The sequence below is a fragment of the Etheostoma spectabile genome, chromosome 4 (assembly GCF_008692095.1).
Source record: "Etheostoma spectabile isolate EspeVRDwgs_2016 chromosome 4, UIUC_Espe_1.0, whole genome shotgun sequence".
Lineage (NCBI taxonomy): Eukaryota > Metazoa > Chordata > Actinopteri > Perciformes > Percidae > Etheostoma > Etheostoma spectabile.
In genome coordinates, this window is record NC_045736.1 from 19417410 (window position 1) to 19434499 (window position 17090).

The 17090-nt window shown below is 41.3% G+C and overlaps 1 protein-coding gene and 1 long non-coding RNA gene across 2 annotated transcripts in view; one reads left to right on the top strand and one right to left on the bottom strand.

The window, feature by feature from the left end:
* Nucleotides 1-17090, top strand: part of LOC116688438 (uncharacterized) — a 466907-nt gene that overhangs the window by 70950 nt on the left and 378867 nt on the right. The window lies entirely within an intron of this gene.
* col7a1 (collagen, type VII, alpha 1) overlaps nucleotides 1-17090 on the bottom strand; it is a 70733-nt gene that overhangs the window by 45401 nt on the left and 8242 nt on the right. Inside the window, 31 exon segments of the mRNA XM_032514472.1 lie at nucleotides 96-167; nucleotides 246-365; nucleotides 463-507; nucleotides 597-623; nucleotides 802-840; nucleotides 1147-1316; nucleotides 3141-3284; nucleotides 3389-3515; nucleotides 3598-3734; nucleotides 3828-3977; nucleotides 4064-4201; nucleotides 4541-4687; nucleotides 4887-5018; nucleotides 5140-5283; nucleotides 5489-5755; nucleotides 5973-6095; nucleotides 6725-6871; nucleotides 6979-7104; nucleotides 7232-7378; nucleotides 7746-7862; nucleotides 11379-11528; nucleotides 11626-11745; nucleotides 11993-12140; nucleotides 13057-13214; nucleotides 13356-13485; nucleotides 13813-13970; nucleotides 14128-14286; nucleotides 14396-14489; nucleotides 14590-14746; nucleotides 14857-15037; nucleotides 15167-15239. Coding sequence (XP_032370363.1) covers nucleotides 96-167; nucleotides 246-365; nucleotides 463-507; nucleotides 597-623; nucleotides 802-840; nucleotides 1147-1316; nucleotides 3141-3284; nucleotides 3389-3515; nucleotides 3598-3734; nucleotides 3828-3977; nucleotides 4064-4201; nucleotides 4541-4687; nucleotides 4887-5018; nucleotides 5140-5283; nucleotides 5489-5755; nucleotides 5973-6095; nucleotides 6725-6871; nucleotides 6979-7104; nucleotides 7232-7378; nucleotides 7746-7862; nucleotides 11379-11528; nucleotides 11626-11745; nucleotides 11993-12140; nucleotides 13057-13214; nucleotides 13356-13485; nucleotides 13813-13970; nucleotides 14128-14286; nucleotides 14396-14489; nucleotides 14590-14746; nucleotides 14857-15037; nucleotides 15167-15230 — 4038 coding nt within the window. The 5' untranslated portion in view covers nucleotides 15231-15239.

Consider the following 17090-nt stretch of genomic DNA (forward strand, 5'->3'; position numbering starts at 1 on the left):
TTTCATTAAACAAATCACAATTGTTTGGGGCTGCACTAAACTCTGGACACGGCGGCGGTGGCTCTCAACACCGGTAGGTTCTGGTCCCTACTCACCGGGACTCCTGCATTTCCAGGGGAACCTGGTCGTCCCGGCAACCCTGGATTTCCATCAATGCCAGGAAAACCCTAAACAGAAAACAAACTTACTTCAGTGCTGATTGGGGAAGTTTGTATAGTTTTATGGAAGCCCTTAGCTGTACTCACTCTCTCCCCCTTTTCTCCTTTCACTTCCAATGAGGGCTCAATAGTGACAGTTTGGCCTGGTGGACCTGGGCGGCCTTCAGGTCCTCTGGGGCCTTCCCTCCCAGGCACACCATCACGACCCTGCATACACACCACATTAGTACTGTATGTGCAATCAATAGCATTCTGAAAAATCAGTACATTGCAGTTAATAGGTCAGTGTTAATGAAGGACTCACAGGATCTCCCTTTTGTCCATCTACACCATCTCTGCCTCTCTCACCCTGTGGTTTCAAACAAAAAAAGGCCCTTTAACAGCTAAAAATACATACAACAATAGTGGCAAAACATTTAGCAACTTCCTGCACTGTACCTTCTCTCCACGATCTCCTTTCTCACTCTAAAAGAAATTGGAAAGATTAGACTTAGAAATAATACAGTAGGGAGAAGGAGGAGCCAAGATCTACAAAATCTACAGTACATTTATCAAAGCCAGTCTGTCCAATATTATTGGGGATTATTATTAACACAGGTTCAAAAGTTTAACAACAGTATGAAAGTACAGTTAGGGACCTTACCTCAGAGCAATAAACAGTGCACTGATCTGGACCTGGACCCTGACAAAACAAGGACAAAAACATTAGGCTGAGACGAGGTGTTTTGTATTATATGTGTCTTTATTTATGGCATTCCATTTCCATAAATTTTTTTTTTTTTAAATCATCACAAAATAACATGGGAAACACTGTTGGAATCTGTGTTCAAATGTTACATTTGTTTGTCAATTTGCTGAATTAAGATAGGAAGAATGTGTTGTTTTGGTCTTGGTCATTACTATTTTAATTGTATACAGAATGTCACGCCTAGCTTGAAAAAACAATTATAAAACCAAACAAATATATGTTTTTCAGGTTTCTTCTTACCTCTGGTATTCTGGCAATGCCACAGAGCAAGTCTGCCAGATCAGTATATACGGTGTCCAACTGTGATGCATCACGAGTGTACAGGATGTTTTGGGTGCTGCCGTCTGTCACCGCCCGGCGCAGCTCCTCGGTATTTGCCTGGTCTATACCCACCGCTAACACTGTCACACCTAGCAGACACACACACAAAAAAAAAAATTGTCTCACTGAACAAAGGTGGGATTTTTGAATTTGTATGTGTAGTATACGAAGAAGACGGTCAGTGTAAAGAACGTATTATGATGTTTTTCAGTTTTGTTCTAGTTCCAGATGGGGGCATGTGTCACAGAGCCAGTGACTTGAGACAATTTTTAGGAGTTGTATTTTTTCTATCAATTTACAAATACTTGTGTGGCTGAAATCTGGAAACTAAATTGTCCAGATGACAACAACTATATAGATCTGGTGGTTGCAGGTAGTTATATACAACCATGTAGCACTGTGGAGAGTCATGTTCTTCGACTTCCAGTGCTTTTTAACACCATCCAGCCTTCGCTCCTCAGAGTGAAGATGGAGAGTGCCGGAGTGGACCAACATCTGGCTGCATGGACTACGGACTACCTCACCAACAGACCACAGTATGTGAGGCTCCATCACTGTGTGTCTGACGTGGTGCACTGCAGCACAGGTGCCCCTCAGGGTACGGTGCTCTCCCCCTTCATTTTCACCCTCTACAACCTCGGACTTCACACACAACACCACCCACTGCCACATCCAGAAGTTCTCTGATGACACAGCCGTTGTGGTTGTGTCTCTGAGGGGAACGATCTGGAATACAGGTCGGTTATCAAGGACTTTGTCAGCTGTGTTGAGCTCAACCAGCTTCAGCTTAACACCAGCAAGACAAAGAGATGATAGTCGACTTCAGGAGGAAAACATCCCCCTTCTCACCGGTGAGCATCCAGGGATTGGACATTGATGTAGTGGAGAGCTACAAATTCCTGGGTGTTCACCTAAACAATAAACTGAACTGGACTGATAACACCCAAGCACTCTACAAGAAGGGCCAGAGTCGCCTCCATCTGCTGAGGAGACTCAGGTCCTTTGGAGTGTGTAGGACTCTCCTCAGGACCTTCTATGACTCTGTGGTGGCCTCTGCATCCTCTACGCTGTGGTCTGCTGGAGGGGGGGCAGCTCGGACCGGGACAGGAGCAGACTCATAGACTGATCCGGAGAGCGAGCTCTGTCCTGGACGTCCTCTGGACCCCATAGAGGAAGTAGGGGAGAGGAGGATGTTAGCCAAGCTGACATCCATCATGGACAACACCTCTCACCCCCTACATGACACTGTGGGGTCCCTGAGCAGCTCCTTCAGCAGCAGACTGATACACCCACGGTGTAAGAAGGAGAGGTACCGCAGGTCCTTCATCCCGGCCGCTGTCAGACTCTACAACACCTGCTCTACCTGATAGTGTTGTAGTTTCTGTTCCTGTTTTTCTCCCATCTACATCACACACTTTCTGTTTACTTTAATATTGGTATTTATATTATTTTATTACAAGTACTTACTTTTCAATATTATGGTCTCAGGTTAATTAATTTAAATTATGCTACCGACTCTTGCTTCTTTGCTCTAATTACACATTCAACTTAACTTAATTTTTAACGTCACTTACACCGCAATATTGTTTCTCTTATCATGGCAACCGCACTTTAAAATTCCTTTTGTTTGACGGCATTTTACTTACTCAGTCTACCATATTTTTATTGTCTATTTCTTGCCTGTATTTCTTGCCTTGTATTTCTTGCCTTGTATTTCTTTCGTGCTTACTTGTTTGTGTGTTATTGTTTTGTTTTTCTGTTTTTTGCTGTTGCTGCTATGCTGCTACTTGTAACGACAGAATTTCCCCGTCGTGGGATAAATAAAGTATAATCTAATCTAATGTACAGCAAACCCTAAGTCTTATTCACAAAATGCCTGCAGCATGACTGCTTGTTGGGCTTCTCCAGCACACCTGTAGCCCTGAGACTGCTTGCTGCGAGAGTCAGGTTGTCAGCAGATTTTTTGTCAGCGATGATGACAACAGCCCCAGGGACCCTCGCTCTCCGTCCAGCTGAAGGGGTCAGAAGGTACTGCCGGGTGTATGTCACCGCCTCACCTGCAGAGGGAGGCAGACAAAATCACAACTCCGAACACACACACACGCTCACACACAAATACCGAGCAGTAAGTACAGACATCGGTAAGAAAGAAAACGCTGACCAATGTTATTCCCGGGACTTTCATCAAAAGGTGTGGACTGGATCTCTTGAAGAAGGGTGTCAGATCTGCCATGGCGATTAAGCAGGAACCATCTTTTGGGTCGGTAACCGTATACAACAACTCCCACCTGAAACAGACAAAAAATAATCAAACCTTTTGCAGAAGACAGCTAAAACACTCTGTTTTGAGACTTCTTCTTAGAGCAGTACCTGAGAGTCGCGGGCTCCGATAGTATTGAGCGACCCTACTGCACTTGTGAGGAGTTGGCGCAGTGGTCTTGCGAGGCTAATCCGATCGGTAGATGCCGGCACAAGAAACACCACATCTAGACGCCCACCCACACAGACTGCAGACAGAAAAGTTTGTGGGGGCAAATACGATTTTAAAAAGGTGTTTATACTATATGTATAGTAAATATATTAAAAAGAGGATGTGTTACCAGTGTTTTCCTCTACAGAGCTTTCAGTTCCCAATCCACTTTCGAAGGTGGGCTGCACAGTAAAGCCATACCGACGGCCCAATTGCAGCCCAGTCACATCGTAAAAGCTGGACGCAGCAGGGAGCGTGACAGATGAGCCTCGTCCAAAATCTGAGAGATATGAACAGTTAAAAATGACAGGACTGGAAAGCAGTCTTAAATAAAGAAATTGTAACACGTATTATAACATGTTTCACCTGTTCCACCCATCTCTCGCCAGCGTAGTATATATCCTGTGGCACCTGGTACTGGAGTCCAGCCAAGCCGCATAGAATTCCGGGTAACTTCCGCCACTCGTAAAGTTGTCGTAGGTACTGAGGGGGTGGGGGCACCAGCTGCATACATGGATACAGAGAAACAGCATTGACATTCTATTTGTTATTTCATCCAATATATTTGTTGAAATAAGGTTTGTATATGGTGCAATACTAAACTATTGTGCACAAGAAGGACATGATTTCCATGCTTATTTAGATACAATGCAAAATGCAGTATTGCATTTACTATATTCAGAATTTGTGAACATTTTATTTTAAATCAAGTACTGTTAAATCCATCCATTTTAAGAACACTTTTTAAACCTCACATCCATTGTTTATTTTTTCCAAAGTTATTAAAACTAGATTATTAATACTTAATAACATAATATCAGAATATAGAAAGACAGCACTCACGTGTGGTGACTCTGACAGACACAGGGGTTCCCTCTCTGTTTTGAACTAAAGCCATGACCTGCACCTCGTACTGGGCTCCGGGGTCCAACTGGTCTAAATCCACTGTTGTCACATCTCCCCCCACCAGCTGACTTCTCTCTTGACCACCTACAGCAACACATAGTCACAACAGTGAGTAGAGGAACACAGTCTAGCTGATATAAAACATTCAACACAGAAAAAAACATATTTCTCCTTTAAGTGCAAATTGAAGCTTTGAAAGAAACTTTGATCATTGCACTGAGATGTGAGATCTATATGAAAGGATTTTATCACAAAAAGGGAAATGGACCAGCAACTGATCTACCGTCCATTCTTCTCCAAGACACACGATAAGCCGTTGCTCCCTGCACACCAACCCAAGTGACACGGACAACCTCTCCACGTGCCTCCTGGACTTGCAGTGACGTCACAGTCCCAACCACAGACTGATCTGACTCTGAAGGTTGGGACAGAAAACAAATCAGTCCGTTAATCTCTTTTGTATAACCCTACTCATGGCCAAGGTTCTTCCAAAAGAAATCTAAAATAATGTTTATTTGACACATTCAGTGTGGTACCTGTTCTGATGCTCAGGGTGGATGGACTTCCCTCTCGAGAGCCAGTAAGGGAAGAAACTAAGACGCTGTAGGCTGAATCCGACTGTAGTCCATCAATGGTGAAGGAAGAGACGTCGGCGGGCAAGATACGAGTTGTTTCAACTCCTGCACCAGCAAAACATTGCACAGAGATGGAAATATAGAAATTTGTATCTTCCTCTAACCACAGATACCGAGGATAGAAGAGGCCATATCACTACCCAAATCTAAATGTTAAACTGGTACTATTCTTTATATTGTTCTGTTATCATGTATTTTGATGAAACCTGTGTCTGTTCAATACTTTGTATTAATGCTAATTATTGCTTACCATCATCACGGCGCCAAATGACCTTATAGCCAGTTGCCCTAGTAGACTGTGACCATGCAATGCGTATCTTCTGAGATGTGACTTCAACGATGCGAAGGCCAGACACTGATCCACCATTGGGGTTAGTCCGAGTAGACAGCGTGACCGCCTCTCCCACACGTTGATCAACCACAGATGCAACACCAATAACCAGCACCTCATCTGGTTGCAGGCCGTCTATAGTGAAGGCTGTGACCTCCGCCCCAACAATACGGAACTGCTCTGCACCTGCAAGGTAGAACGTAAGGGAATACAAAATAATGCACACAAGAAACTGACTAAAGATATAAAACAAAGTTAAATTCAAAGTCTGCTGCTGCCATTTTTTAAAAGGATTATGAAATAAGATCTAAACATACACCTTCAATTTGATGTAAAAAATGATTACAATAATACAGGATTCAAAAAAGATAAACTCAAACACATTACAACATATAACACTTACTGTTGCCTTGTCTCCAAGTAACTCTGTAACCTGTTGCCCCAGTAGCACCTGTCCAGGCGATTCGAAGTCTCCGACTGTTTTTGTTTGTGACTCTGAGGTTAGTCACTCTTCCAGCACCTTGCTCTGAAATGAAGAGCATACAGGGCTTCATGTGGCAAAATTCAATGTATACATCTTTGTAGATGACCCAATTTAAAAAGCTGTACAAAAATATGGTTTTCACAAAATACAGCGAGGATAAAAGGGTTTTGACTATTACAGATGTATTTATTTGTTTACTGACATTATTTGGTTCTTATAGTCAATATATACACAGGTGAACTTTCTTTTCTTTGTGGTGTGTTAATATACTGTACATATGTAGGAAATTGTAAAGAATGTGTTATATATTATATATATATATATATATATATATATATATATATATATATATATATATATATATATATGAATGATATAAATACTTGAATTATGCTGATGTAAACATGTAGCTATTCATGATGATTATTTCATAGTAGTGGAAAAGGGGGTAGGATTAAATAAGCCTTTGCTTCTTTTTATTCCTTTTTGGACAAATTCATATTTTGTTTGTTTCTTTGTTTTGTTCTTTAGTTTTTAATTATTCTATTTTTTTTTTACAAGATTAAAATAAAGCATTCATTCATTCATTCAAGAAAGCTAGTCTGAGTATTTCACTTCTAGGGAAACAACAGAAGAAGCTCACAGGATCACAGTCTCAATGCACAACTCACCAGGTTTGATGTAGACAGTAACTGGGTCTCCTTCATTTTCTCCCACCAGCGCTGTGACACTGACACCGTAAGACACTCCCACTGCCAGGTCTCTGAGGTCAAGGATTGTCTGGTTTCCAGGGATAATCCGTATTTCCTCTGATCCGGCTAACATGACATGAAACAAACAGCGACACTATTTTTACAAGCATGTTTTCATTTATTATTGGGCACTAAAACATCTCAATGGATAATAAAAAATAAAATCAGTGTACCTTCTGTGTTCAGGATGATGATGCGGTACTGTGTGGCCCCGGCTACACCCGTCCAGCCAAGTCTCGCAGTACTGCCCAGAGACTCCACAACTCTCAAGTTGGACACTCTCCCCACTGGCTGTTCCTCTGCAACACCAGATGATTTGGACATTAAAAATAGATACAAGCACAAAAACCTTTAAACATATTTACAGGAAAAAATGTATGACCCATTAATCAACCGAGTGTTATGCCCCCAGGCTGAGTTAGGAACCTATGGATGTGGTGGAGACAGGTGTGGCCTCCTCCCGACCTTCGAACAGAGTGTACAGGGTGATGATATATTCTGTGTTGGGCTGAAGGCCGGTTAGCTCATAGCTGGTAGTGGTTCTAGGAAAGGTCCGGCTCTGGACGCGGCCTCCTGGACACAGAGCAACAATCATTGGATTTATGTTAAATATAGTCACTTTCAGTATTTACTTCCTACTACCTGCAACATAGAAGTAGGGATGGCATTTAATACATTATTTGACAATATGTCAGTCATATAATGTATTAAAAAAATAAATTAGTAATTCTGATACGGTGCACATAAAATTTAGGTGAATTAAAATCCAACATGAAATCAGATTTGAAATTAAATCTTAAAATAATTTCCTGTAATCATAATAAACATGTCCATTTTGCAAAGCCAATATTAAAACCACAGAATGCTACATGTAATGTACAAAAAGAGTAAAAAAGAGACAAGAGAATGTGTGAGCGTGCACGTGACATGGCCATCTGACCTTCCCCCTCTCTCCACTCTAGGCGGTACCCTTGAGATGACTGAATGAGTCTCCAGGTGAGGCGAATAGTGGAGGGGCTGGTGGTAGCTGCTCTGAGCAACTGCTGCTCCTGACGGTCTGAGGGAAAGACATTGTCAATCAGATGTATGGTATGGTACGGTATAGCATAGGTAACACTCCATTATCCTCAAAAACCCTTCAATAAAAAATGTTGAAGATTAGATAGATTAGATTGATTAACATTTTTTGAAGTCTGTAAACAATACTGAAAGGCTTATAGATACACTAAAAGGTTGATTGGTTGTTGTAATCATTCCTTCTGTCTGAGCTGGCCCCAAAGAGATTCCTTCCTCAAGTCGTTTCAATGTAAGTGATGGGATGGAATCCACATTTGCTGCAAAGATCCAGTCTAAAGTTTAGCTGAGGAAAATAAGAGGCTTTTGCAGTCTATTATTTAGACTAAATCAACTGGGTATTGTGAGGACTGGCCAAGTGGTGAAAGGAAAACACACAGAGGCCAGAGTAATTTTCACCTGATGAAGTTTACAAAATACCAACAAGCAAGACAGTCAAGACAATTAAATAATAATTTTAAAAACAACAATTTTTGAAACATTATTGTATTGTCCTAACACAGAACATCCCCCCCCCCCCCCCTTTCCTTGCTGAACTCCACTCCCCTACTACAAAGACAATAAGACGCTCTCAGTTGCTGTTTGGCAGTTTGTATCCATGATGACCAGCAGGTAATGTGGATGGGAGCTCATTAACAAACAGGTTTAATTGAAGTAAAATGTATCCAATACATTAATTTGAAAGAAGAATGCAAATGATGATAGTGTGCATACGGTATTACCAAAAATGACTTATGTTAGCAAGTTAGCGTACTATACCCACATGTTCTTGCATGCTAACTAGGGATGGGTATAATAAAAAAAAAAAAAAAAAATTGGATTCAGGTACTAGTAGCAACAGCATGACTTTGATACCGGTTCCTAAATAATACCTTCTTTGATACCAATTTTATAAAACAAAAAGAAATTACAACATTCCATAGTATTTTACCTATCTTTTTATTAAGTTTTCAGCTCCTACTAAGTGAGCCCAGTCTCTGTGTAACATATTTTTTCCTTCATGCCTCTAGGACTTGTCGCTAGACAGTCAATCACAAACATTATAGATCTTGGAACATTATTAGATCTTGGTGGAAGTATGCTGCATGCTTATTGGCTCATGATGAGCACCGATGAGATTCACGGTATAGGATTTAAAGGCAGGGTGACCTTGCTAAGCCATAGTAACACAAAGCGGGAACTTGGTATTTAAAAAACAACAACTGCCGTACACAGAACAAGGACTTACTTCATAACAACACAACACATTCATTTTACTTTCAAAAGGCATATTTTTGTGGACAGTTTGGACAGGAGGAATGACTGAAACAACCAGTAAAAAAATTAACTTCACATACATACAGTATGGGCAAGAATAAGAGAATTTTGGGTTAAGATGGACTTGAGAAAATGTGAAACTATCCTTTAAATACCAAACTGAGTAGCATGTACCGTATATCATATCACTTGTTTAATTGTAGAAAGAAATTGATTCACTGTAAACAACCTGTGCAATGCGGAATAAAGAGATTTTGTTTTGCCAGCTTCTTAATGCTCATCCAACATAAGCAAACATGTAACTTAATCACCACACACACGTCACAGGAGCAGTTACCTAACAATTTTAGATTTCATGGATGCTTACAAAATGGAACACTTCTCTCCTCTGAAATTTCTACTAAAGAGACTAAGAAATCTGTATTTCGTAAAGATGTCACCCCCAGACACATCTAACTTAGTATGTTATCATGTCTATCATGTAGACAATTACAAGACTGATGGGAAAATAATTGTATAACAACAACAACAACAACAACAGTCACTTGCCAAAATGTAAAGAGATTAATCTTGAAAACTGGGGTTCAAGCACCTGAGCTTTTCTGCTGAAGTATCTTACTGGCCTCAGTACAAACCAACAGAACAACTAAACCAAGTAAGTTGTCATGAATATACATGCCAGTTTGAAACCCTTCCAAACCCACATTTTATTTGTACAACAGCCAGATGCAGTATTTTGACATTTTCACATACACGGTTACAAGGTTGAAAACAATTTACATGCCAGAACTTTGGTTATCTTTGGGGTTCAGGAATCTGTTTCTTTATTGAGGAGGTGCCCATATTATATCACTGACAGCAATATGAATTACAGTTTCTGAGTTTTTATTTCACATCTACACCCTCGGGCTACAGGTGTAATGAACTTGGTTCAAAGAAATGTTCCCTGTGACAAAGACCAAAAACTTATCACACAGTTAACTCCTGCAAACACTTTCTCTCTAATTCTGTATGTGGCCACAGGTCTTTTCTTGTTTGTGTGATAAACATGTCATCAAATCAACTAGAAAGTGCCAGGTGTCAGTGGCGAGCACACGAGTCAAAAACAATGTCTACAGACCGATGGCTGAGCAACAGACACCCACTAATGTCCCCTTTTAAGCCTGAGAGTCAGACTATACACTAACAAATTCAACATTTTACTCCATACCATATTTGCTTGATTGAATGCCACACAAAGCCATTGAAGTGGTTTGAAATGTGGAAGAAGACAAACATAACCAGAACTCAATCTAATTTTTTTTTTAACTTAAATTTTAAATGTCATGCAGTCTTATATATTGTTTAAAACTTAATGATCGGCATCCTACATGTAGAAAACACAATAGTATTGCTGATACTGTATTTTCAAATAAACATGTAGGCTTGATTCAATGTGGTCTTCACTGAAACAAAAAAAAAAAAAAGAAATCAACATTTTTTTCTGATGAGAAGGAACGGACAACTCATCACAAACCAGACGTCACAAATTGTTGTTACTCTGTTTTACACAGGAACAAACAGGAGAGAAAAAGATGAGCTAAGGCTTTACTGTGGTGTACAGTTTGTAAAGCAGTGTATATATCTCACACAACTAGGCCACACAAAGGTTTTCAATCCTCCTTTTCTGCCAGCTCTCTGCTCAGTGACTCAACCTTCATTCAAATAACACTGGCCAACTGAAATGACACCATATGGCCTTACTCACGAGAGACAGATGGTGTGTGGTGTGTGTGTGTGTGTGTGTGTGTGTGTGTGTGTGTGTGTGTGTGTGGTGTGTGTGTGTGTGTGTGTACTGTACGTGTATTGGTATGTGTATGTGTGTGTGTCGTGTGGGTGTAGGTGCACGAGTATAGGTGCACGAGTGTAGATGCACTCAAAATGTTCCTTAAACAAAGTTAAACAGTTACATGTGTAGGTTTTCAGAAAAGAGACAAAGAGAGAAGATTGTCCATCTGCTCCATCTCTGCCTCTTGTCCCTGTACTTTGTAGGACACAACAGAGGGCAAGTACCTATTCAACAAGCATTTTACTACAATCCCTAATTTAACAAGCACAAACTTACAATGTTATTTATAGTAGTGTAGCAATTAGCTATTTTTGTTGTGTGTGTGTGTGTGTAACTGAGTTTTGACAGGGAAAAGGGTACAATAAACACAGAGAGATGCTTGGTGTTGTGATGAACTACTCAAACCACACCTACCTATCTTGAACCTGGCCGTTGCTACAGGGCCCTCCGTGTTGCCCTCATAAAGCGGGATGATGGTGACAATGTACTCAGTGTCGAACTGCAGTCTGGACAAAGTGTGGAACTCTCTGTCACCAGCAACCTCCACCGTCTCGACATTTCGACCTTTATGAACAGAATAAAAAAAAATATAATGGTATGTGTATGTAAACAAATGGACTCAGAAATGTAAGATGTTAATTGATGTCTGCTTTTTCCTAACCTGTAAATGGTCCCCAGACCAGACGGTAGGCCCGTGCACCACTGACGCCTCTCCACCCCACACGGACACTGCCCTCCGACTCCGTCTCCACTGTTAACTGCTGCACTGACTCAAGGCGCACTTACACATGCAAAAATATAAATAGACATTTTTAAATAATATTGGCTAACTATATTGAAAGTCAATCCAACCACAAGTAGACAGTGTTTCTATATTTGCACTGGGTTACATAAATATACTGTATTGCTTCCTTTTGTAACTTTATTATAAAATAACTATCATATTGTGTCTGCTGATTATGATCAAACTACAAGCATTTACCATCATCATATAACAGTAGCAATAATGGGCCACACTGTGGACTCACATGTGCGGGCATTGAGAATGGACGGGGATGCCGAGTTTCGAGGGAACAGGGGAAAGAGGCTGACGACGTACTCTGTGTCAGGCTGAAGTGACTCCAATGTGACAGAGGTGGAGTCTGCAGACAGAGACTGCTCCACAGACTGAGTGAACTGGACCTCTTTCAAAAAGCTAACACATAGGCAAGTAGCAAGGACAAGGCAGTTATTGCATGGTCATAAAATACTTATTCCTTGTACTATTTAAAATAACTATATTTAGTTGCTGATATAAAAACATAAATGCTACCATTTCTATACAGTAAGCTAATAAAGGGCAACTGTGGACTCATGTGCGGGCATTGAATGGAGGCGATGCGGTTTGAGGGTAAGTGGCAGAGGTTGACGTACTCTTGTGTAGCTTGAAGTGACTCCAATGTGTACAGAGTGAGTCGCAGACAGGACACTCACACAGCCTGCATAGTGTACTGCAGCTCTCAAACCACACATCAACAGGGCAAGAGGCATGGAGGGCAGCACTGACGATTAGTGCTCATAGCCAATTTACAAATTTTACATACGCTCATGGCAAATTATTCACAAACAAAATACATAGATAACACCGAATGTCCTCACCTTCATTAATTGCTCAAGCACAGAGTTGGCCAGCCACTTAGAATGTGCAGTATTGTACTGCATTATGGCATAAGAGTTTCGTTTTTTGTTTTAATTTCAGGGTCAATAACGGCGACTTGGGAACAGTTTAGAAATGTGGCCATAAAACCCCTTACATACAACCCTATGACAGCAGGCTAGGGAGGTGAGGTTAGAGAAGTCATGTTCCCCATACGGTCTTGACTGCTATACATTCTGTTTCCAACTTGCCACCAAAGGTTAACTAATTACGAGCTGTAGCTTATTTTCCTCCTTCAGCATTCATTCATTCAGCCAAAATTGGTTTTTGTGACAAGATAATTCCGCCAGAGAATTTTCTTTTTTTTTTCCAAGTTGCTAATAGGCTGCAAGTGTTACTAAAACATAAATGCACACGTTGGATGAGAGGCCAACAGAAAGAGAAAGACAGGTAAACAGGATATAGAAACAGAGGTATGTGTGTGTGTGCCTGACCTCGTGGTCCATAGGTGAGTCTGTAGCCCTGTACAGGAGACGAAGGCTGAGCCCAGCCCACAGAGAGAGAGAAGAAGCCTGCCTGGACCAGGCGTAGACTGGTGACCCCAGGCAAAGACCCTACATGAGGAGGAAAAAAAAATACATTGCAGGTGATTGTGAGAAGTTCAACATTAAGGGTTCTGTCCTGTGAGAGAGGTTGAGTTAGCTTTTTGGCAGATGTTTCACTGCTGACATCTGCATCCTTCACTTTTTACTCACTGGTTCGTTGCTTGGCAGAAACAGACTCCCCCACACTGTTGGGGTATTGGGCAATAATAGTCACCAGGTAGTCGGTTCCTGACCTCAGCTCTTGTGCAGTAAAGGTCCTCTGAGTGACAGGGACAGTCTCCTGCAGGGGAGAGGTTAATTTTGTAAACAGTCAAGCCTAAGACAGGCTTTTGCAAGTGACTAAAATAGATGGGTGAGCCTTAACATTCTTTTATCTTCATCATGTCTGTCACGGGAAAGGGAATTTCATTTTTTTTCTTTGCTCTGCCAAATTTTAATCTCTACAACATCTACACTGAGAAGATCCACCCATTTGACATGTTTCTACACTGCCTGAAGGCATGTGTTTCTCTTGCAAAGCAGGTTTGACTTTGGCTCCTAAAACTGCAATTAGCTACTTCAATCTAGGTCATCTTCATGTGAATATTTTTTCTACACTTGGACTCACCTGACGCAGTTCTGCTGTGATTGGCTGACCCAGGCCAGAAAGTGGCACATACTGGACTACATAGCCAGTCAAAGGCCCCCCTGCTGCACTCCAGCGAAACCTGAGGGTATCAGACGTCTGGCCTGTAAACTGAATGTTGGACGGACCAGAAAATGCCTCTGGAAGAGAGAATTGGAGTGGAAGCAAGATTAGGACATAGATACGATTAAATGCAGGTTTACAGTCAGACAATAACGTGTGAGATAATAGATACATATTTGTTACTGTGTGTATTTTAATATACTGATGTTGTGTTATTTAAGATAACCCACACACCATCACTAGCATAGACTCCTCCTGCTCTGGAACACACTTGGGGGCTCACAAGAGGAAGAAGTGTGTTTAGCAGTTTGAAGTCCCCAACAAAGGAGGTGAAATCACTGCTGGGCTGGGAGGAGATCTGTGCCAATTCATTCCTGTCTGCACTCTTTACACCTAAGAAACCACGGTTAATTGGCAACACAAAAAAGAAATCTCAGTGTCTCATAAGGAAGTAGGGGAAAAAGATCCCAAATACTGTGAGTAAGAGAGTAGAGACACATACCAACCGCAAAAACATGTACTCCTTGACTACGCAGCTTCTGTGCTGGTTCCTGCACGCTGTCTTGTGACTTTCCGTCTGTTATCAGGATAGTAATCTGAAAGCAGGTGAAATTAGAAACACATGAACTTGTTGTTAAGATGTTTAATACACAGTTTTATAATTATGAAACTCCAAAGAAGGGCTGCTCCTCAGACCTTTGGGACATTACGACTGGACGCAGGGTTGAAGAAGTTGTCAGCGACAAACTTGAGACCAGCACCAGTGCGTGTGTTTCCCCCCTTATAGTTCAGATTCTCTACAGCGTTGACCAGCTCAGTGCCAACCACGTAGGTAGTAAATGTAAATTCAACTCTAGATGGAGAGAAATGTGCATTAAATACATAATTCTGCACTTGCAGCAAGATCCTTTGCCACTGCTTGCACAGGAAAGTATTAAGGTAAAAACTAATCCTGTCAGTCACCTGGAGGTGTCACTGTACTGTATGGCCCCAAACCGTATCCCTGAATTGCTGACAGAGTTGGCAAATGGCTTGACGATTCCAGCCATAAAGCCCTTCACCTGCAGAAAGTTAGCTCGGCCAATACTGGAAGAGCCATCAACCAGGAAAACGATATCTGCCGCTTGCACATTATCACATCTGCCTGCAAATACAAAGCAATGGAGATTACATGTGAACACATAAAAACACACTTTCAGTATTTGAACCAACACATGAGGAGAACACTTGGGGTTGGTGTGGTAGTCCAGAGGAAAATTCAAGTTATTTATACCCTGAGCATCAGCCCGGTTCATGGAGGACAGCAGGACAGTCACAGTGAAAAACAAGCTCCGCATCTTCACAACCTGGGCACACAGAAAGCAGATAAACATTTTTATTATGTCCAAAACTATTTTAACTCATTACAAAACAGTCTAACCACATTACAAAATAAAAACAAAATTGTGATATTATTCAGAATTGGTAGTTTACATGTTCAGTATTCATGGTTGCACACTTGTAAAGGGCCTTGTTTTTGTCTTAACTACTACTCCTCCTTTTCTTGTGTCTTCCGGTCATATACGTAAGTCGGTGTTGTAAGTATCCCTTTACATGAAACGCTGCCATCCCTATGCTACTTTACTGCTAGTCAGATGGTGTCCTTACTTTTCAGTTCAACTGCATCCCATTAGACATTTGTTCCATGTTAAGGGTAGTTCAGCCTTGCTATTTGTCAGATTCCCTGTTTCCTTAGAGCTCTAGCTATTGCTCCTGCCTGTACCTGTTCTGAACCACCTAGCGTCTAAGCCAGTCAAGCTTCACAGGCATGCTTGAAGTAGTAGAAGTGTGTAAGATTTGGGCGGTAGGCCCATGTTGACTTTTGATGACTACATTCTAACATCAACTGCCTACAGTGGCCTTCAGGTAACGTAAAGAATGAGAAAAGCCCTCTCTAGAGCCAGTGTTTGGTTTGCCCATTCTGGGCTACCGCAAAAAACATGGCAAAGCAACATGGGGGAATCTATGGTAGAGGACCAAGCTCCCAGGAACAGCATGTTCCCTTTTACATGTTGGGATTTGTATAGTCACAGCGTGTACAAATAACAAGGTCACAGCCATCTTCTAACCGCATACTAACTGGGAACTATATTCTCAGAAAGGCAAATCACTGCTACTTCTGCTACTTGGGCGGAGGGATTTGCTCGCCACACCTGAGAAGCCCAGTCACGGAACAGAGAGTTTGCTCAGAGTTGGAGTAATAGAGTCAACAATTACTAGATACTAAGAGCATAGTTTACAATCTTGGTTTTTTGCTGTATTGTGAAGAGCTGCGACAATTAACAGGTGATACCAGGTAATACCATGATGTTTCATAGAATTCCAACCAAAAATAGATTCTACCTCTACACCACCAGTCCATGTTTGTTCTGATTCTACCCTCAACCTCAGTCTGTTTGGCATTTTCACTATCAGCTTCCAAAATTTGTAGCTCCTCGTCTGTGTATTCTGGCTCAAAAAGATATGGATCTGGATCTTGGATTGATATCAAGTAAAAATCCTCTGACAATTCCTCAAAGTCAGCCATGATCACCAGTGTTGTTCACTACTAGCTAGCTATTTACATTGGTTTTGTTGACAGAAGTAACTGTGCTTTTTGGCGTTGCACTAGCTGATCACTCCACCCAAGTAGCAGAAGTACCAGTGCTTTGCCTTTCTAAGAATATAGTTCCCAGTTAGTATGCAGTTAGAAGATGGCTGGTGTCTCATGTGACCTTGTTATTTGTACACCCTGTGACTATACAAATCACAACATGTAAATAAGAACATGTTGGCATTATTTTGTCACCTATTGGGAGCAGTAGCTAGTTGGAACCAGTTACCTGCAGTGTCTGAGCTGGGCTAAGCTAATGCTGTGGGCGTCAGAGTTACAGCAAGCACGGAGATGAGAAGTGTATGTATCAACTTGTCTAACTCTGGGGGAGATACGGTGAATAAGCTAAAGTCCCAAAAAGTCGGCATGTTCCTTTAATATTATCATAAACGATGATCTCACAATATACACACTGAAGTAGGGTTGCAAAGGGCGGACATTTTTCGGTAAATTTCCGGAAACTTTCCACGGAAAGTTGAACGGGAATTTTGGAAACATTCCAATTTGGAAACTTTCATGGGAATTGAAGGAAATTAATGGGAATTTACAAGAATTAAACTAAAAA